Source organism: Leiobunum rupestre, chromosome 7 (genome assembly GCF_980474605.1).
Source record: "Leiobunum rupestre chromosome 7, qqLeiRupe1.1.hap1, whole genome shotgun sequence".
In the NCBI taxonomy this organism is placed as follows: Eukaryota; Metazoa; Arthropoda; class Arachnida; order Opiliones; family Sclerosomatidae; genus Leiobunum; species Leiobunum rupestre.
Window position 1 is genome coordinate 50,460,814 of NC_143390.1, and position 21,429 is coordinate 50,482,242.

General features: G+C 35.1%; 1 protein-coding gene across 3 annotated transcripts; it reads left to right on the top strand.

The window, feature by feature from the left end:
- The first annotated feature begins 1,809 nt into the window (after positions 1–1,809).
- Positions 1,810–14,067, top strand: LOC149936669 (RING finger protein 17-like). 3 transcript variants are annotated; one of them, XM_090153120.1, is made up of 35 exons: positions 1,810–1,943; positions 2,205–2,436; positions 3,323–3,429; positions 3,504–3,586; positions 3,646–3,704; positions 3,772–3,919; positions 4,417–4,497; positions 4,556–4,659; positions 4,720–4,786; positions 5,401–5,449; positions 5,528–5,654; positions 5,716–5,790; positions 6,520–6,566; positions 6,634–6,735; positions 6,791–6,946; positions 7,012–7,340; positions 7,398–7,481; positions 7,541–7,688; positions 7,747–7,862; positions 8,931–9,036; positions 9,107–9,342; positions 9,685–9,742; positions 9,801–9,915; positions 9,973–10,209; positions 10,275–10,428; positions 10,490–10,699; positions 10,769–10,908; positions 11,468–11,694; positions 11,760–11,932; positions 11,989–12,108; positions 12,455–12,541; positions 12,598–12,723; positions 12,796–13,051; positions 13,113–13,242; positions 13,685–14,067. In XM_090153120.1, exons 1-35 carry the CDS (start codon positions 1,880–1,882, stop codon positions 13,947–13,949), a joined length of 4,818 nt encoding a protein of 1,605 aa, XP_090009246.1. In that variant the 5' UTR covers positions 1,810–1,879; the 3' UTR covers positions 13,950–14,067. The 3 variants fall into 3 exon arrangements, with proteins under 3 accessions (XP_090009246.1, XP_090009247.1, XP_090009248.1); XM_090153121.1 differs by having other exon boundaries at positions 7,410–7,481; XM_090153122.1 differs by lacking the exon at positions 4,417–4,497.
- Positions 14,068–21,429: the final 7,362 nt, after the last annotated feature.

The window sequence follows — 21,429 nt, forward strand, 5'->3', positions numbered from 1 at the left end:
TTGTTGAAACGCCTTGCATTATCATGAGAAGGCCACAAGTGATATTTGACGTCTTTTAGTTTTTCCCAAATGGAATCGAAAAATGCAACCGGTTATAGCTCCTCAACCGTTGGTCGTAGAGCAATGACAGTGACACTGTCTAAATATGAATCGACCACCCTGAATCCGAAAATGCCGGTTTCAGGGGCGTAACTCCAATATTTGAAAAATTGTCAAAAACGACATCTGGCGTTTCCGCCGTAACTATTATCGCTTTGCAAAATACGACAACTCCACGTGAACGGAAATAAAAAAGTATTAAAAATTGCTTCTGGGGTTTCATTTTTCTATCGTTTACACGTTTCTAGAAAATTTAAGATAAATGCAAAAACTTCCTTTGTCGAAGACTTGGTATTTGCCCTTGCCCTTCTGGTCGCGTGTTTTTTAAACTGTCGCTACAAAAAATAGCTCTAAAATGTAAACAAACGCCGGCTTACGCCGGCTTTCGCCACCGCCGCCGGTCATTTTGGCCACGCCGAAGACGCCACCGCCGGTATATTTTGGGTCAAACGCCGCCGCCGACCTATATCAGATCGGCGCAGGCCTCTATTCGCACCCACCTTGAGAGAGGGATTCGAGAATGCCGCACCCGTGACACCTGAATCAGGAGCCGTTGATTCGTCCGTATATATCAAAGTTGCGCCTGTGAGGTGAGGATCTAAGGTTTTTAAGAATAGTTGACGTAACTGTACAGAATTTAATTTCTCCTTGGGAGTAGATAGCCTCTGGTGGCACCCATGGCGGGGAGTATGTAATGGGTAGGCGACTCCTGGAGGAGTGGAAGAGCCAGTCCAGATTGTGCCACCGTGCTAGGCGCCACGCTCGAAGCACGAAAGGGAGCCTGTTTGCTGGGAACCTGTGTTCAAGTACCTCCAGGGGTCCCAATTCCTCTCTGAAAAGAGAGCTACAAAAAAAGAGTGTCCGCTGTGCCACAGGAGCTAGAGTGCAGAGATCGATTTAATCCTTCCGGTACCGTAGCGCCGGAAGGGCTGCTTCAGCCTCCACCAGGGATTTTGGAACCCCAAGTATAACTCAAAGCGCTGCATTTTGCATTTTATCCAGTTTGGCTAGAGAAGAAGCTGACGCCGAAGCGTAAAGAGGGCACGAGAAGTAAAACCGGGAGTGAATTAGATGGGTGTTACAGAGAAGCCGAATGGAAGTTTGACCGGCACCCCAACGAAAAGCCGATACCGCCCGCAAGAGATTAAGGCGGCTTAAAGAGGAAGTGCGGAGAGCTTCGATGTGAGGAAGCCAAGAGAGTCTGTCATCGAATAAACTCCCGAGATATCGATAAGAAGGTGGAGCCGAGCGTGAGTGAGAGGTTGTTCGGCAGAAGTTTTTCCTTCGAGATCACCATATACTCGCATTTGCGAGGTTGGAAATTCAACCCCCGTGTTACCCCGTTGGCTGAAACCCCATCCAGGGAGGTTTGCATAGCTGGGTATAGCCTGGGAAGAGCGGGACCGCTAGTCCATAGAGCAATATCATCAGCATGTTTCCCTTGGTCGATCGAAGGGGGGGGGGGCAGAGCTGCGGGATTCCGTCCAGCATCACGCTGAACAGAATGGGACTATCTTAAGCGAAATACAGTGTTAGTTCACCAGTGCGGCGCCGATGGCGTAACTTTAGTTACCATTTTAAAAAAAAAATCATTATGTAGGAAATATTTATAAAACATTTTCTGGCAACGCTGAATAAATAGTATTTCAGTTTTAAAAAACATCTTGACCGGCTGCGGTATGCCACTATGTTTTTACGAATCTTGCCAAGGAGTCCTTTGTTTTAGAATTTGAATTGTCAATTTCTTAAATAAACCAAGTTCGTTTTGTGACATTTAACCATGCCGAAAATGGATGTCAAATCGCTTCGGTGCATTTCTTGCCAACAATGTTTCACCGGGAAAGGTATTAAAATTTTAATTAACTTGGGCATATATTTATTGGACCGTTTTGGATGGTGGACCACTGGCCACGAGGTCTTGTAACCTTCTACAATTTAGCTATGCTTTTGCCATTGGAGGGGTACAGGGTCGAAATAGTCTGTTGCTGTTCAATTAGAGAGTTGATATATTCAGTTGCTTCAGAAAGAAAATCTAGCGATATTTTTTGTCAAGTTTCATCCCTGAGGTATATTCCTAAAATAATACTGCATTCATTTCCTTTTAGATCTCAGAGGTTATGTCACTGCAAGATTTCCATATATTTTAGAGTGTAAACACTCTGTTTGTGTTGCTTGCCTTAGATCTGCTCTAAACAACCACCAGTTTCAGTGTCCTAAATGCAATTTAAGAATTACATTGCCAAAAAATGGATCAAATCTCGATGATTTTTTTCTACCAGATATATATGCATTGGGTATTCATGCTTTACTTTTCAAGCCGCCTGTGAATATTAAAGAGTACGAATCCCTATTAAATAATAGTTATTAATTAAGAAACCAAGAATGTATTTAGGTACCTAATAATCCAGAATGGTAACAGTTCTACCATACTCATATTGCCGACTAAAAACCAATGCTAATAACGCTAAGCCCCCTTTTCTTCGCCATTGAAAGTTAGATAGGTAGAGGCTAAAGCAGACTCTATTAGTTTTCCTCACTGTTATTTGACTTTTTAAATAATGATACTTGCATTTTAATATAATTTTTGCATTGTTTGCTTATATTTTGAGAAGTTTATTTAATAAAAAATGTTCTTATGATTTTTTAATTTGTCTGTAACAGACGCTAGATCATAAGCTCTACCTCAGAGAAGCTAGTGCTGTTATGCCACTTAAGACTGGTTTTGGTCACGAATACTTTCCATGCTCTAAAATCTGCACAAAGTGCAATTAGGAAGTTGAAAAACTAGGCTATTTTTGTTATTAAGTCAAATCCTAGATCAGGTTGTCCTAAAGTCTCTTTCATCCATGATTTCAAAATTAGTTTTTCAGATTGAGATAACAATTGCTTCGTAAAATTTTCCAATTAAAGTGTTATTTAAAAAATCTTGGATTTACAAAAAATAAAAACAACACCCTAGTTTTGCAACTTCTTTGCCATCCTGAAAATCTTGGATTTACAAAAAATAAAAACAACACCCTAGTTTTGCAACTTCTTTGCCATCCTGAAAATCTTGGATTTACAAAAAATAAAAACAACACCCTAGTTTTGCAACTTCTTTGCCATCCTGAAAAGTAGCTGGACTCCCTGCACATTCTGTCTTCTAGGTTCCTAGGCAACTAAATACATTCTTGACAAAACAAATTTTTTAGTAGTCAAATCTTTCACTTAATTTATTTTTTAGTATAAAGCCCAAAATATTACCTGCCGGATGTTCTTTGGCATCTTATTATGACAAGAAATCAAACGGCTCTCTTATCAATCAGATGACAATGAAAAGTGATCCAAATTGTATGGAATTTAATATCTTTATATTTTACTACAATGTGTACTTTCTTTAACATCAAAATTGGTTGGCATTTTAGTAATCTGTGATACATGTTGCGATTCTGCAATTTACTATTGTGAAGAATGCAAGATGACTAACTGTTCAGTTTGTTTTCAAGAGGTAACTTAAATCTGTTTTTAATGTGTTTTTAAAAACCTTTATGTATAACACTTTTTCAGAACCACAATGTTTCTAAAAAATTTAACAAACACATTCCAAAGCCAATTAAATTGCATGAGTAGGTTTAAATTTTAAATTGACATTTCAAGGTTTTTTTACGAACTAAGTAAAAATTGTTTCTGTAGGTATAGAAGCATGCTTCGAAAGTCATGCAAGAAACACATTAGAATGCCCCTTGAATTTTTCTGCAATGAAGAACAAGAATTACTTTGCTGCATTTGTGTCCAATCGAGTGAGCACAAAGATCATATTACAGTTCCCATTATAGAAAAGGTACACAATAATTACAAATACATTTTTGAGCCATTGTTTTAGTCAATACTAAGCTTTAAAATAATAATTTTTTACCTCCACATTTGGCTGGAAAGCAAAAGCTCCTCATATTCAAACCAAATATATTTCTTTCATTTGGTAACTTACTGAATTTTTTGTTCCATAAGCTGGTTGGCAGTTTTTTTTGTTATTTTGAATATTGACTAAGACTATTTCGAAAAAGATTCATTACAATCTTTTATAACCAGAAGCATATAATATACTTATCATTGAGATAATTATAAATTTCCCTATACTGCTAAGGTTATTTGCTTGTGGTGAGTTTCCAAAATACATTTTGTAAAAAAAATAGTGCTGGGTTATAAGTTATTCGTGCTCCCGTAGTTGGGACGTGTTTCATTTTGGTGACCTAGATAGCTAGTTCTCTTGAAAAATTTATTTACTAAATAATTCTTCTACATAATACTTCAAATTTTATCGATGTTTTCTATTTCAAGAATAAGTTGTGTTTCCAAGATTTGAAGGAATCTATAGTCCAAGCCAACAACACACTTAAAAAATTGCAAAAGAGTGAAAAAGTAAGAGATATTCATACATTCGCTGCATCAAAAAAATAATATTTTGGGTTTTTTTTAGTTTCTGGAAAATTATCTCGCAAGAAGACATTCTCCTGATATTAGTGGTTTTGAAACGGAAATCAGAGACCATTTCCATCTACTTCACTCTGTTCTTTTTCAAAGGCATGCTTTATTCAACAGAAAAAATTAAGAATTACACAAATAACTTGGTTTTTTTTACAGGGAATATGAACTCATACAAGATCTCAGAAAGGCCCGTAATCAAAGCAGTAATGAAACAGATTTTATGGTATGATCTTAGCCCTATCATAAGTAAAATAAAGGACTTAGATAAGATGCAAAATGATATGTTAGTTAATGAAATTTTGTCACAAAGTGATTGCGTAATCAGAGGTTTTGGGATAGGAAACGTAGCTGCTTTATAAAAAAGGCTTGTGGAGAGTTATCAGTACCCTTAGGCTGTCTTGTTTTGGCCTAGAGCTACGAATCCGAGAATATATCAGTTTACTTAAGCTCTCCTCTCAACCAAAACAGAAACCCCCTTTTTATTATTTTTACACATTTAGAATCAGCTGTAAGATCATTTATCTTTATCTTTTGAGAAAATGTACATTAGTTATGGAAAGTTAGATCTAACTGAATTAAAGCTGAATTTAACAATTTACTTAATCATTTTTAAATAATATAATATAATTAAAAAAAATTATGGCTAGTTCGTGGCAGCATTAGTTTCAATTTGAATGGCGATTTACAATCAGCCCCAGGTAGTAATTATTCTGTAACTTATTATCAAAGAAATTAAAATTTTAGCATTGTGACAAAAAACTTGTCATACCATTATGTTGCTTAAGACCCTATTTTTCTCTAATTGTATTGAAAAAAAATATTTTAAAACTTTTAAAGAGAGTTGAAATCAAGAACAAAATTCTAAAGCTGCAGTTCTTATTAAATGGTAGGAGGCAATGCCAATAATTTTCAAATGTTTTGCCAATTGTTGATAATTTTATATGGGGTTTTCAACTTTTTATAGATGGCGATCAGCTGCTGAAGAATCATTATTCTTCCATAAATGGAATAGAACTGATTAAAGAGTTAATATTAGCAGCTACTGAAGCTGATACTGTTGTTCCCCAGAAAGTTGAAAATGATGAAATCCGGTATGACAATTCTTTTTTTAATAGTATTTAAGGTTAACAACTTGTATATTTTTTATCTCAGAGTTGCTTTGGCTCCCTCTACAGTTATTGACACTTTAGCTGGAATTGGAAATATACAATGCTTTATGGATCCTTTGTAAGTGGATGTATTTAATTTGATAGTAATGAGGTATGTCTCATTTCACCCTTGAGAGGCGTGATGAAAACTTAGTGAAATCAGTTAACAACAGAATTCCACTCTTGAGCTATATAACTTGCCTAACGAGTACTACTTTTTTACACACTGCCATCTCTCTTAGTGGGTATATTTGTAGGGTTTGCTTTTGTTGAAAGCTTGTGGTTTAGATCTAGTAGTTGTCCAGGCAAGAGTAATTTTTATATTTTAAGAATATCGTGACCTAAACACGATTGTAATTATATTTTTGTGCATTTTGTGTTTCTATGATAAATAGTAATGCACCAATATGGGTACAGCCGATATATCGGCGGTAATATTGGCAGATATTAACACAGTTATCTATCATGAAAGTAGTTTTTATGATGCACCGTCATACCATATTATTCAAATTTTTCGTTATAAAAGGTTTGCAAGAGGATATCCGAAAGTTTATTTTTATTGTTATAGAAATAGGTCAATATATCTGTGCATCCCTAGTGATAAAAATGCTCAGTCTGGTAGTGACGAAGAGCTTACGCTATGACAACAATACGTATTGAGAGATATTGGCACTGTTGAACAAAATGGTTTGTCTTTTATACTGAAAAAGTATTTGTTTGCTAATCCTATCTATATGGTGAAACTCTGTTGGTGCTTTTTAACATAGTGAAGTTTTTGTTTACATCAATTGTCACTGGTTTATTTCAGGTTTAAACTTTGCAAAGGTGATAGTGACTTAGATGAGACAGATAATGGTACCTTTTAAATGATTTTAGTGTATATTAGGATTTTGTTTTTAAACTCTCCCCCTCTTATTCTAAGAATTGGAACCTGACAGGGCAATTGATACCCATCTTATTGAAAACAAAGATTTGCTTCTTCCAAATAGTTATGAATATTGGATCAACACCCCTCATAAAGTTTGTAAGTTTTGTTTTTTGGTTTATTTAATAGAGTAAAGACTGATTTTCATTTTCAGTGGAAGCAGATAAAGTCCATGTTACATGTGTAACAGACCCAGGACTGTTTTACATACAAAGATTGAAGGAAGTATATGCTTTCAATATTTTATCAGATAATATTCAAAAGTGGTGCCGTAAAAACAAGGATACTCAGCGTAATAATGTAACTCTTGGTATGATATAATAGTATTTCAAAAGTATTTTATTATTGTAAGTATAATTTAAAGTGTTTTATCAGGTGAGCTATATATAGTTCTGTTTGAAGGAGATAAGAAGTGGTACCGTGCAAGAGTTGAGGAAATATTTTATAACAAATCGAGTAACGGGCCAGTTGTAGCTGATCGTGATAAAAAAGTCTGTGATGAAGACATAGACACTTCTGAAGATACCTCAGGGTTGCAATTGGTTAATTCAGATACTCTAGTTAAGGTTAAATACATTGACTTTGGAAATGTATCGCTAGTTAAAATCTCTGAAATAAGGAAGATGAAGAAGCAGTTTCTCGCTCACCCCCCTTTTGCTATTAAATGTTGCTTATGGCAAGTCGAACCTCATAATTGCATTTTTGTAAGCGCCTTTATACTATTCTTTATAAGTATTTAAATACTAAGATAGTCATTATAGCATCTTTTTAAGGAAAATGAGTGGTCAAAAGAAGCCACTGAATGTTTTTTCAGCTTTGTGAAAAGAAAACAGGTCACAATGCGGGTAATGAGAATACTTTGTAACATATTTGCTATTAAATGATTAATATTATGTAATCCAAGGTTATGGCCAAAGTTGGTGATGTGTTGGAGGTTGATTTGATCCATCCAATTTCAATAGATGTTGAAAGTGATAATCCAGTTTCGGTTAGAGAAGCTTTAGTGTTTCTGGAATTTGCGGTGTTTCCCAACAATGAACCTACGCCAAATTGTATATTCTAAGTAAAGTTTTCTGTTAAAAATATCTCTTAAAACAGTTTTTTTTTCAGTGATGGCTCATTACCGTCCACGAGCTACCATGCACAGGCCAGAGCTACTACCAGCGAAAACAACACTTGGTGTAGATGTTAAAGCAGTGGACAACCCATCAAAATTTTTTGTTCAGGTAGTTTTTCACTACTCAGTGTTGGCCAAAATGTTTGCTTTAAAAGGCATTTCCTTTACAAATTTTTATTTATTGACTTCATATTGAAGTTCCCACATATTCTGTAAATTAATCTGACTAACTTTTTTCTATCACCCTTTTAACTAAGGCCTAAGATGGTGCCATGGGTATTAGCCTAGCTGATTATTATTATTATCATTACTTACAGAAATTAAAATATTTAGCAAAAGTAAAATATTGTAACATAAAATTTACACTAGCTTCATTTCTACAAGTACCTACTATTTTATTTAGACCATACCTTTTTGACTCTTGTTTATTGACATTAGTCAATTCAAAATAGCTTAGGTACAATTTTTTCTCTATGTAGATGTTTAATGCTCTTTAGTGCTTTACTAGTTCGAATTTATGAGGCTAAAATAAGCATGTGCGAATATTGATTTTGGGTTTTCGGGTCGAGTATCAGGTATTAAAAATTTTGCTCTTAGAGTATCGAGTTGATTATCTAAATTTTATCGGGTTTTCGAGTATTTAGGCTTAGATTAAAAAAGGGGTTTCGAGTACTCGGGTACTTGAATAATTTCGAGTACTCGAATAATTATGCTTAGCTAAAAATTATGGTTTGAGTATTCAGTTCTAAATTTTATTAGGAGAAAAGTTCACTTTGAAAACTGGTGAATTAACACTGAGTCCCATTTAAAGCTTTTAAATATACTACACTACTGAGCCTAACTTTCCAAACTAAAATTAAACCACCTACAAAAGGTTCGTGACTAGTTATTAACAAGCTACCAAAAAGTACTGGGAGGTGAGGGAACTTTAAGTTATGGTATTGCTTTTAATTTCAGTTTCATTTTGTACCTTTACTTGCTTTTAAAACAATATCCAATCAGGAAGAACCTAAGAATTTATTCTGATTGTTCAACCAACTAGAGGGTTTAAGGCGGAGCCAAAATTTTTTTTATAAGAATTTTCGGGTATTGAGTCGAGTACGCGACTTGATACTCGATAGGGTACTCGCACATGCTTAGGCTAAAATAATCTTGACACTTTTATTATAATTTGTAGGTCCACACTTCATTTTGTCACTTAGAAAATTTACAAGCTGAGATGGAAGACTATTACTCTTCCTCAAGTGAAGATGATGACCTTATTGTTTATGTGCCAAAAATTGGTAAAGACTTCTTTGCTAACTACAGTGAAAATTGATGCAACAAAGATAATTTTTTGGTTTAATTTTATAGATCAACCCTACGTTGCACTTCTGGGTGATGATAAAATTTCTTACCATAGAGTGGTTGTCCAAGAATTGCCAGGAAATGCCCAAGTTAAAGTCTTTGATGTTGATAATGGCTATACACATCGAATTCCGTATCTCAAGCTAAGAAAGATTGCGGATAAGTTTTTAGAATTACCAATGCAAGCGACAATTTGTTGTTTGGCAGATGTGCAACCAGTTGGAGGGAAATGGAACCAAGAAGTTAGTAAATTTTTTTAAGGTTGTGGAAATAGCACTTTTAGCCTATTGTTGAATAATGTGCTGAATGTTGAATATAGGACCAAATATTATTCGAATAACAGGTCTAACAGTCTAAATATTCTATATTTTAATATCTAAATGGTAGAATGGAATTATTTAATGATGTCATAGGTGATCTATGACATAAATAAAAATCTAAAACTATCTGCTGAGAGCCAAATACTAAAGTAGATGTGAAACGAATATCGAGATGAATAAACATCTCTTTTGGTTATTAACCCATCCTTAATTTTTCTGTTGTATTAAAAATCAAGATAATTAATAGTATTTTCTTACTGATAGGCTATTGATTACTTCATCAAGACCGTAACCTCTGGACCTCTTGAAATGACTATTCATAGTAATGAGATGTTGTGGACTTATATTATACATTAGCTAATCTATTTCTCTGCCTTTAGAATCAGTCGCTAGTACTGGATATATCGTTTCTCTTTACACTGTCAAGGATGATTATTTATTATGTATAAACAGTCTTTTAGTTAAAAAAGAGCTCGCTGCATCTGTTGGAACTGGGTAAAACTACTTTTCATGTTGTTCTGAAATATTTTATTAATATAAAATCATTTTCAGCTCAATTGAATTAATGGTACCGAAAGTTTCTGAAGGTTTGAAGTTTCCTACCCCAGATTTATGCAAAGATAAAAAATCTAAGAATCTTAAAAAAAAGTCTGGGTCAAAGAAGAAATTAGACACCAAACACAAAGATGTACCAAAGTCAATAGAGTATACGGAAGTTCTGGTTTCAAACTGCCAAAACCCTGGATGCTTCTATGTACAATATCAAACGGATCAAGAGTTGTTGAAGAAGTAAAAATTATCTCCGTAATAAAGTAGGATTTCTTGTTACATCTCTCTGTTCTGCACAATTTTAGGTTAGTGGATGAAATGAATGAGAGGTACAATGACTCCACCAAAGTTCTCGAGGGTGAAATCAAAGTTGATAGTAAATACGCAGTTTTTGACGAAGAATCAAGCAATTGGTACAGGGCAACTGTTATTGAAGTTTTAAGTGAAGAGCAGTATTTGGTAAAATCTACATTAGGTTTACAACTTTTTATTGCTATTTTCCCAATTATCATTTTTAAAGGTTTTTCTGGATGATTTTGGGGTTACTCAAAAGCACGAGAAACAGCATCTACTTGCACTTCTTCCCAAATTTTCTAATCAAAAAAGGTTTTCAACGCAATGCTGTCTCGGAGGCTTGAAACCTGCAGGTGACTCCAGTAAATGGTCAAATGTGGCTTGCGAAGAATTCCATAAAAAAGTCACAGACCAAGCTATGTATATAGGAAAAAGTGTAATGCTCTTCTTAAAACTCTTAATTTATAGTGTATAGGGAATTATTTTTTTTTATTTTTCTAAATAGCGTTTAGAAAATGGAGTTTTATTAGTTCATCTATTCAACAAAGTTTTAATACCTGGTGGGGCATTAGAAGCTGATCGAATCGAATATCATTCTATCAATGATTTTTTGAGATTGGAATTGGGTGTTGCTCTACGGGACAGGTAAATATTTAAATGATAATAAAAAGCTTGAACAACTTCATTTTTCGATTTCCAGGTGAAAAATAGATACAAAGATTATATGGCTTCTGTCCACATTCTGTTCACTTTTGGAATGTTTGGACATTCAATCGTAACATTTAAGCCTTACCCACCTGTTAAATCTTTAGTAATAGTTTTCTAAAAACTTAGTATTTTTACTATATATTGTTTATAATTACATTTCTGTTCATAAAACATTCTACAAAACTACACTCTTCAAAGGTTGAAAGCAAATCATCATTTTTAATTTGTTAAGAACTAGTTTAGCACTTTCAAACAATGGTTTATGTAGAGAAATGTTGTAAGACACATTTACTAGGGAACCCGGATTTGAATTTGGAACATTCTGCTATGGACTGAATGACCCAATGATTGATATCTTTTGCTGAAATATTTTTACTTATTTTTATTTCATTTATTTTAATCTACAAATCCAGAAAATGAAGTTGTTTGGCCTTTTTATTATCCTATTGAAGTTGTATTTTAAATTTTCATTTGTTTAATTGAAACATTTTTTTAGAAATGGATTTAATGAAAATCAAGATAGTCAAAGTCCTACAGAAGAAATTAATGTACATACATTTCCAATTCCACAATTGATTGATGATTTTCCCGATGTCCATCTCTGTAAGCCCTCACCATCACAGCGGTGGCGAGATCATGATTTACCAAAGTGGGGTCATTGTATAGCCATTCCGACTCACATTGGCTATGATGGCTCCATATTTGTACAAACTAAGGATGACAGTAAGATATTTTCCATCAAGATATTTACCTCCATTAGGTTTATGCCATTTATTTTATCCCTCTAGTGGTTAACACTTGTAAGGAAATGTGCAAAGGCTTTGAAAAGGGTTTTGAAGCAAAAACTTTCATTTCACCGCCTGATGTTCTTAAAGAAGGACAAATTTGCTGTGCGCGATACTACCATGATAACAAATGGTATAGGGCAACTATTATCAAAATATATCCAGACAATGTTTTGGTAAATAAGTATGTTACATTTAGATAGAATGATTATTAATTATTTTGCGCTTCTAGGTCAGATTTGATGATTATGGTAATGAAGAAAGAATCGCTTGGAATGATATTAGAAATGAGGTCTCTTATTTGGAAATTCCATTGCAATGTTTTCAATGTGATCTACATAATGTTCGACCAGTAAGAATATAAAATTAACATTAAAACATACAGTAGCGCTCTCCCCACTTGTTAAAGGGGTATTTCCTTGTGTTATTCAGTTTCTCCTTTCTTTAAAAACTTGTTGAGGTTAATGGTAATAGTTAGTGTAGGGAGCTGTAGGCTTGCATGGCATGAAGATCTTTACACCATCCTCCTATACATTGTACCCCAGCCACCTGATTTAAGGCGAGCTGACTCAGGCCTAAGATGGTGCCTTGGGTATTAGCCTAGCTGAGTAGTATTATTATTATTATTATGATCTCACTCTTTGTTTATTATCATTGGTTTTATACCTTTAAATATAATAAAAATTTAAATTCTTCAGATATCGGAAAATGGCCAATGGACAATAGATGCACTGAATTATATCAATATTACCATTGTTGATAAATTTTGCGTTGTTCAATTAGAGGTAATATTGAAGTAAATTATTCTATTTTCACTCTAAAAATGTCGGAGGTTTTCCAGGAGGATCCCATTTTGAAGAAAAACTTGCAAGTGTCGATAACACTCACTGGTGGAATTTTGTTAGTGGACCTCCTAGTTGAGAGGAATTATGCCAGAAAAATCCATTCAGATAGCGACTTTATACCAGTAAGTAACAATTTCTATTTGCTCTTGTGATAATATTTTGACACAGATGAAATGAGCAAAACTCTATTCCAGCTTTCAAAGAAGAGTTTCAAAGTTCCATTTCCTGAGCTCGCTCTCCCAGAAGATGTTAGATTTCCTGTTGTTGTACCAACTGTGCTGCAGTGTACGGAGATGGTGTGCTTTGTTTGTCTCCAAAGAGTTAAGATAGACAATCCTGAAACTGAGTACGAGATCTCTTCGAATAAGGAATACGATAAATTTATAGAAATGTGTTCATCTCTTTGTGAAGCAACCAAAAATAGTCCCACAATCTTGAATCCCCAAAAAGGTATTTTTAGTATTAGTTCTCTGGTATTGAAAATAAAATTGTTAAAACCTTTTATTTTTAGGTGAAATGTGTTGCGCTCAATACTCATTAGACAATGACTGGTACAGAGCTCTTATTGCGGAAGTTGGTGAAAAGAAAGTTGTGGTGACTTATACTGATTATGGAAACACAGAAGAGATACTTTTACCTAGGTTATTATTTTTAGTTAAAGGGGAAGTACCAAGCTTTAACCAGTAGAATGGGTGTATAAACAGTAAAAACTGCGTTAAAACGAGCATTTTATAACTAATACTTAAAGTTAGGCTTTTTTAACATTTAATATACAATCGGTAGTGGCACTGAACATGTCGACTCATCAGAGACAGGGCAACTTGGAACTTCAAAGTGCCCACATCGGTATTAATCGATGTAAGTTCAGCTCATGCTGAACATATAGTGGTTCTGGTTCACAGCTAACCGGAATTAACTATTTTTGAACATTTAAAATTTAAATGTATTTGGTAGTTATATGCAATGTTTTAATATTAATTAATGTCTTTCCCAAAAACAAATAAGGCCATATTTGAAAAAGCTTGGGTCTTCCCCTTTAATAAAATATTAATTTTTTGAAGTAAAAAATATTTTTTTTTACAGTGACAGGATTAAAGTGCTTCCAGAGAAATTTTACGAGTATCCTTCACAAGGTATCATTTGCAAATTACACGGTGTTGCAGCAGCACGGTCACATTGGTGCAAAGATATCAAAATACAATTACATAACTTGCTAGATGGCTCTAACATTTACGCAGAAGTTAAGGTTAAAGGACAGTCTTATGAAGTCAATTTGTTCCCAACAAAGGATGAAGTTACATTGATCTACCAAAGTTTGGTTGATGATGGACTTCTTCTTAAGATGTAAAGAATTTTTTAGTTTGTGAGGTTTATCTCAATTTTGAGATTCCTTTTTAAATGTACATTATGTATATTTTTTCTAATTGCTTTATAAGGTTAAAGCCTTCTTTTTCTACGTAATAAAAATTCAACAGTTTCACAACTTTACTTATTAGGTTAGTTAGAGGACTACTTTAAATATCCCATAACTTCCTGGGTAATAGGAGTACCTTTTGAAAACGTTTTCTGCTATGTTTTGAGGAATATCGTTTACTAAGCGCTATCCCCCTTGTAAAGCCGATTTTATTGGCATGAAAGTCTTAATTAACCGGCAGTTTTCAATAGACGGTTTCAGTTACCCAGGAAAATGACGTTTACGAATCTTCCCGACGTTGGTAGATGCTCGCGTAAAAACTTTTTTTTTCTCATAAGTTGCTGAAACCAACAAGTTGGCAAGCTCGCCAAAATATACCTCTCCTCAGAAGAATTTGCCTCAAAATAAATAAATCCAACGTAACCACATTAATGAAAATATATAACACATTTAAAACCGATAAGAAAACACGTAATAAATTACGAAGTTGCGAGTTAAGTAAACAAAACAAGAAGCTAAAACCTAATCCATTAACAAAGCACAGAAAGCCACTTGACTAAACAACAGCTCAATCTATAAACATTAAACCAACGCCACAACATTAATACAACTATATCTAAGTCGATAAAAAACCCGTAAATAAATTACAAAAAACTTAACTAAGTGGACCACTCACGGGTTCTACCCTTTAACCATCTTTAACATATATCGGTGGTTCTATGGTAGAACGTCTGCCTGTCATGCAGGAGGACTCGGGTTCGAATCCCGCTCGATGCGATCGCAATTTGATACTAAGACGAATACTGTGAACAATTGGTGGAAACCCTGCCATTTGGACGTTGAGAAGAAGTTCACTTTAACACAAACTCCACACTACACATTACAATAACAAACTTTAAAAATAAAACTAAGTTGAAACCGCCGCGACGGTGAGCGTTAACGAAAAAAACAACCGCACCCAATCCAACCGCAAATTCATCCGTTAACGCTCACCGTCACACGGTGGTTTTGTCACCCTTTAAACTGCAAACACGGTGTTTCGACTTTGCCCCGGTAACGTGTTCGCAGCACACACACAGACAGACAGACACGGTATTTGTAAAACCCCTCCTATGGGACTCTGTCGGAGAGGTAAAAATGTATATCCTTAAAGGTACGCACTGGCGTCTGAATTTAACTAGTTTTACGCGCTTGTTTCCAGAATGTGATTGGTCGTATCAGCAACCACGTAGTAAATCCGGGCCGAATTTTAAAAAAAAAATCAATTCATACCTAATTCTTACCTTTGGTGCAAACAAATATAACATAGACCTAGTACCTTAGATTCGAAATCACTGCCTTGCACGTAATCAATAGCGTTAATCCACTTTCTGCCAAAGTTAGTTACCATGGTAACTATGCATACAAAAACCGATGGAGCCCGATTTTTCGTAGGTCGCTTGCCGGAAGTGGCTAATCACTTCGTTCGGTACAAAACCGTCTCTGAAAGCTCTGAATTCAAATCTAGAGTACGGAGTTCTATATTATTTTTGTCTGAACTAAACTTTGATTGCGCAATAATATATGTGCTAACTGTCATGAAATATTAGTGCAATGTTATACTTAAGTCCGCTGTGTAATTAATTATTTTTAACCATGTTAGGTAGATTTTTGATCAGTGGGAAAAAGCATGGGTGACGTAGAACTATTACCTCCCCTAAATTACGTCACAAAACTAGGTTCTATATCACCAGGTTAAAGGTCCCTAATTTGGCCAACTTCACCGTATTAAAGGGAACCCTCACTCACAACGGGGGAAAGCAAGGGGTCACACAAAAACTGGATTTTATGTTACCCCTATGCCTCCCCCTGTTGTGAGTGATGGATCCCTTTAATAATCTCTACATTAATTTTTAATAAGAACTTACATGTCAACTTGTCTCGTGGTCTAATAAATTATAAAGATAACAGGCAACGCGATTTCAGGTGCAAATTTTAGTAGCATTTCCCGGTTTTTCGGGACACCATTTCGCCATCTATAATGGTGAAAACCCATATTAGCATTTATGACTCAACGGGTGCGATTTAACTAAAGAGCCACTGTTCTGGCTCTGAGCCAGAACAGTTTTATTTAAAAATGTAATCGTTTTTTTTAATGCGAAGTATTTATAATAGGTTGAAGCAGGGAACTGCATTTGCAAAAACTTGGAATCCGTGAGGGCCCGAGAAACGGGTGGTGCTTAAACCTATCAAGGATAAATCAGAGGTCAAAACCAAGCAAATACACAATTTTGAAAAAGAAACCAACAAAGAGGAAATATATTATCTTGAAACTCCCGACTAGTGTAAATGCATTCACGAATTTATCGAAATAAAACAACGTTTTACGGTACACTATAAAAACTTTTGATGTATTTTTATACATTAAAAGTTTTTATAGTGTACCGTAAAACATTGTCTTATTTCGTTAAATTCGTGAAAAAGGAAATAATTATGAAAATATGAAATGACGGATAAAACGTTTAATAAGTTATTAATCAATTTTAATTTTTTTAGTGAACACCCTTTATAATTTCCGTTTAAAATTAAAGACTATTTTTCCTTAATAGTCACAGTCATTTGCATGGGGTAGATTTTTTTCCATAAGCCTAAGCAGAAACCTGTTGAATGGTAACACTAAACAGTTGACTTATCGTAGTTTAATAACGTTTACGTTATTAAACTACGATACATTTTATGCACAAAACGCCTAAAAGATGGTTCTTTAAAACCTATCTTGGCCTTAATGATCAAACGAGTTCGCCTTAGCTACTCTAGAAGTTGATAGTCATTAACATTTATTTCCTCTGTCTCCAATTAACAATAATTTAAAGTTAAAAAATGGGGATTATTTTTGATATTTTATGAAAAAGCTCAACTACGCTGCGGAAAAATATAATATAACTAACCGGGTGTCTTCTTACTACATCTACGAAGGGACATATATTGGATAGGAATGTAAAGAGATATCTTAGGCGAAACAAATCTAGATATATATGAGTTTTAAGTTGTCACTTAATATATGTGCGAGAGAGCTGCACAAAAAGCCATGATACGGCTTATATTTGAGCATCACGGAGTGAAATGAACATGTACAAAATACAAAAATAAAAGCAACGAAAGAACATGTGGAGTAATTTCAAGCGAATACTTAAAAACAAGAGCTAATAAAATGTAAATCTTAAATAAAAATGAAACGGAATTGAAATTAGAGATTAGAGCCGCAAGAGTTTGCCACGTAAGTAACTGTAAGCTTCGTTCCGGAAGGCATTTTTGTTAGATAGTGTGACTAGATCCAGTGGTAAAGAATTTCAGGCAGCGATAAGTTGATAACGTCATAGACAAAATATTTGACACCGTGGGAGGTGAGAGCATGCGGTTTATTTAATTTAAGGGAGTGGCCACGGTCAGGGCCGGATCAAGGGGGGAGGGCAACCGGGCGCTAGTCTGTTGGGGGCTCACCAAAGTTAGAAAATTCTACCGACGGAACGTTTGTAGCTGCTAAAATAAATTATGGGGTTCCACGAATTGGCATAAAATCTCATTTAATTTAACTTAAAATTAAAATTTCTTTACTCAACCATAACCATATAGTGGAATTGGCAAGTGCCTCCTAAAGTTACAGGTTTTAACAAGATGTAACTAAATTTAAGGCAAGTATGTAGATTTTCAGCGCTTAAATGGGTAGAAGCTTAACAGGTGGGCTCCCAATAAACAAAATTGGTTTCGGGATATCGATTGTCTATAATGCCAAAATGCCCTGTATTTTGAGGCATTTAACCGAAACCATTGTAGAGTTATGCCCACTAGTTTTTTCCGTTGTTTTAAACTGTTTTTCATTTAAATAAAAACAAATACATTTTAAATTCTTCTTCATACTTACTTATGAATAAAAGGATACATTTTTAGAGGAAGTAGTATTTTAGCTGTCAGATACATAGAGATAGGAAATAAGTAGAGGGACAATTGAATCTGGTGAAGGTGACCGCGAGTGCCGACCCACCTTTCGACATGTATGCGTCCATGAGATGGGCAGTTTACGTGACGCCCTCGGGGCGCGCGGTAAAATGAACTTCTTTAAGCTTTTATTTGTAATTTGAAATCTTCGCCTAATAGAAGTTACTCTGCCAATCAATAGGTGGCGCCAAACAAATCCTGCAAACCTCCGCTTTTCATCATGCGTCGGGGGGGGGGGGGATGAAAATTCCAAGGGCCAACAGAAGGGCGCCTTTACTCGGAAATCTAAGCATAATAGTAGATATCAGGAAAAACAGTGAAAAGGATATTGTTCAGTTTAATCAAAGCCATTTTAGAATTATAGTTCTGCTCTTGGGTAGACACCAGGGGTGTAGGAACCGGGAGGGGCAGGGGGGACAATGCCCCTCCCTAGAATTTTTCTGGGAGGGGCAACTAATGTTATTGCCCCCTCCAACCTTTTGGTCAGTTGAAATTTTCCAAAACTCAAATTATCATTTTAAAAGCATATACAGCTTATATAACATCAACTCTGTTTAAATTTCAGTCTTTTCCCGCCAATTTAAAAAGTACACATGCATTCGGAGAAGCTACACTCCATTAAAAATTAAAAACCATTCTCCAGACCCCTTTTCGTTTCGCTTTGCCCCCTCCAACTTCTAGAACGTTCCTACGCCACTGGTAGACACGTTTTATAAGTAAATGGAACAGGATAAGAACGAAGGCTAAGACAAATAAAATCCGTAAATTTAATAATCTGAATTAATAAAAAATCATAAAAGCATCTAAGTTCAATAGGTATATCCAGAGGTTTATAATAAACTCCAGGAAAAGTATCTAACTCCCTGTTCCGTATAGTAGTCGTATTTGTTGGGTTGGAAAATGTAGATTCTACTGTTGTTTGTTGGTCTTGACGTATTATCTGAATTCTCTCGTTTTCGAATTAATTATAACGTAAATGCGCTGGAAAAAGGAAAAAAATAAATATTTATGGACGTTCTATTTTGTACTTTTTTTATTGGGTATATTCAAACTTAGACAACTGCGAGTCATTTAATCAAAGAATGACACTCTTTGATTAGAGCTTTTACCAAATTCGTCAACCACTAAATTAGGGTTTTCTTATAAACAATTCGACAAATCCCGATTAATGGACAACGTAGCCAGATTTGAAAGTCTAAATTATCCCATACTTGTTCGTAGACGTGTTTCTATTCTTTTCAGGGGACTGAAACTTCTTTCTGAGATGGTGTTTGCCACAGGAATGCAGTACTTAACAAGGTCAGGGAAGCCATCTTCCATGGCCATTTATAAATAGTGGAAGCAGTCGCTTATTACGCTGTTAATATTTTTGGGGATAAATAGATTTCTCGCAATTTTAATTTGACTTTTTAAGGAATCAAGGTCGAAATGAAACCTATAGTATGTGTTACAATGTGTTAGGATATCGATTTCGTTTAGAAAGTTCTAAGAGTTAGGGTCAGACGCCATGATACCTTTATATAGACCAGAGTTTTCTAAAAGTCGTATTTTCATTTCAGAAATAAATTTGTCTATTAATTCGAAATAGGTGGACCTCATCTCGTCTATCAGGGTTTTTGCTTCAGTTTCCCTGGTCCCCGTTGTACTTGTTACCATACTATGTTTTAATCTCCTGTTAGGGATAATATTACGTTTCCGTAAAGCTAATGGTTCGCTGTTACGGTCAGGTATGGCAATAAAAGCCGATTCCGCGATTTTAGTAGGTTCTTCCCAAATAGAATCAAAGCGTTCAGAGTTTCTACACTCTTCTAAGGTCTTGACAGTAACTTGGCAAATGGCAATGGCTTCCGTAAAAATACCGTTGGAACTTCGTAAATATTCCGACAGGGAATTTGTTTCACGTAATACTTCGTCTAATGCAACGACCAATATTAAGTTGATAAAGTTATGTAATTGGGATATTTACCCACGACACTCGGCAGCCTCGTCGGGTTTTCCGTTTTTAATCAGATTCTCTAAATTTAAAACTACGGAATCGAGTCTATTTCTAAAATAGCGAATCCCCCTTTTTTGCTCCACCATCGAGTGTCGCAGCTTTGTGGCATTTTTAGTATATCGTAGCCTGCATGTAGATCTTTTTGGCAGTTTTCAAAATATTCACTTCTCGTGACCGAATTGAGCGTTCTATAAAATCGGTGTGCTTTCCCTCTTTGGAGTTCGGAGGAGTTGAAGGTTTGGCCGGTTTTTGGTGTGACAGAAAAATATTTATCTGGCAAACCCGTAAGAAATTGAGATCAGTCGATTTTTAGCAGTAGCGTAGTTGCTAGGCTTCACTAATTTCCGGCTTTCCGCGCCATTTTTCTTATTTTTAATGAATGATAGCAAATAAGCAAAATACTAAAAAAAACTTAGGTCATGAAAATATTCTTAATATACTTCAACACGTAGGGTCCCTTCTACAACTCCTAAAAGGTACGTCTCTAAAATATTCATATAAAGACAGGACATAAGCCGAATTATCTTAAACCAAAGAATAACAAAAGATGTTAGTCCTGCTGAACTAGCTCTATAGTCTGTATGAAAAGTTTGGCCGGTTTTGGGCCGATTTTATAGAACGCTCTATTGCTTTGAAAGTTGTAAATGGCTTGAACCAAACCAAGTAGTTCCCTAACTGTCAATATTTTGGAGGAACAGTCAACCAAAACTAAATTTAAGCGGTGGGCGTAACAATGAACGTACGGACTATGTCCACCTACTGCTTCTTCTACTTTCACCCTTACTCTTTTTATATGTCCACTCATTACACTAGCCCCATCATAAGTCTGTGCAACACAATTCTCCAGTTTGAAACCACCCTCTTTTAAAAGATTTATAATTGCCAAGCTGATACTCTCAGAATCAAACTTGTGTAAATCTGTGAACCCTAGAAATCGTTCTACGACACCAATTTCTGCTTTAGTATATCGAATACAAAGACTTAACTGCTCTACTCCCTCAATGTCTTGAGTTTCGTCAGCTATTACAGAGTAGAATCCACCGGATTCGTTGACCTCTTGAAGAATAATATTTCTCACTTAACTTGCACAAATGCCAATTATTTCGTTTTGTATGGTGCTGTGTATATATTTGGCATTATTCGGCGTATTATCGCACTTCGCTTTTAAATCAGGACATTTTCTTTATAAAAGATCTAATATTGCAATAAAGTTTCCCCTATTCCCAATACTGTCGGCGGATGTGTAAGTGTTCCCCTGAAGTGCTAAATCTTGTTGGTCACATAAAATAATAACTTCCACGTGGGTAAAATGGACCTCTCTATTTCTAATAATGTATATGGTGGTCGTTAACCTGGCAAGCTATTGATCCACGGGATTTGGATTCCATGTTGTCTAAATACATTTTGTAGGCTAGTTGGTGAGAAGATTTGTTGGATGTGAAG

Excerpts from the sequence above, each read along its gene's own strand:
- LOC149936669 (XM_090153120.1), top strand. The coding sequence starts at position 1,880 with ATGCCGAAAATGGATGTCAAATCGCTTCGGTGCATTTCTTGCCAACAA. Across the intron at positions 9,343-9,684 it reads GAGGGAAATGGAACCAAGAA|GCTATTGATTACTTCATCAA; the intron begins GTTAGTAAATTT and ends TCTTACTGATAG. Across the intron at positions 11,933-11,988 it reads TATATCCAGACAATGTTTTG|GTCAGATTTGATGATTATGG; the intron begins GTAAATAAGTAT and ends TTGCGCTTCTAG.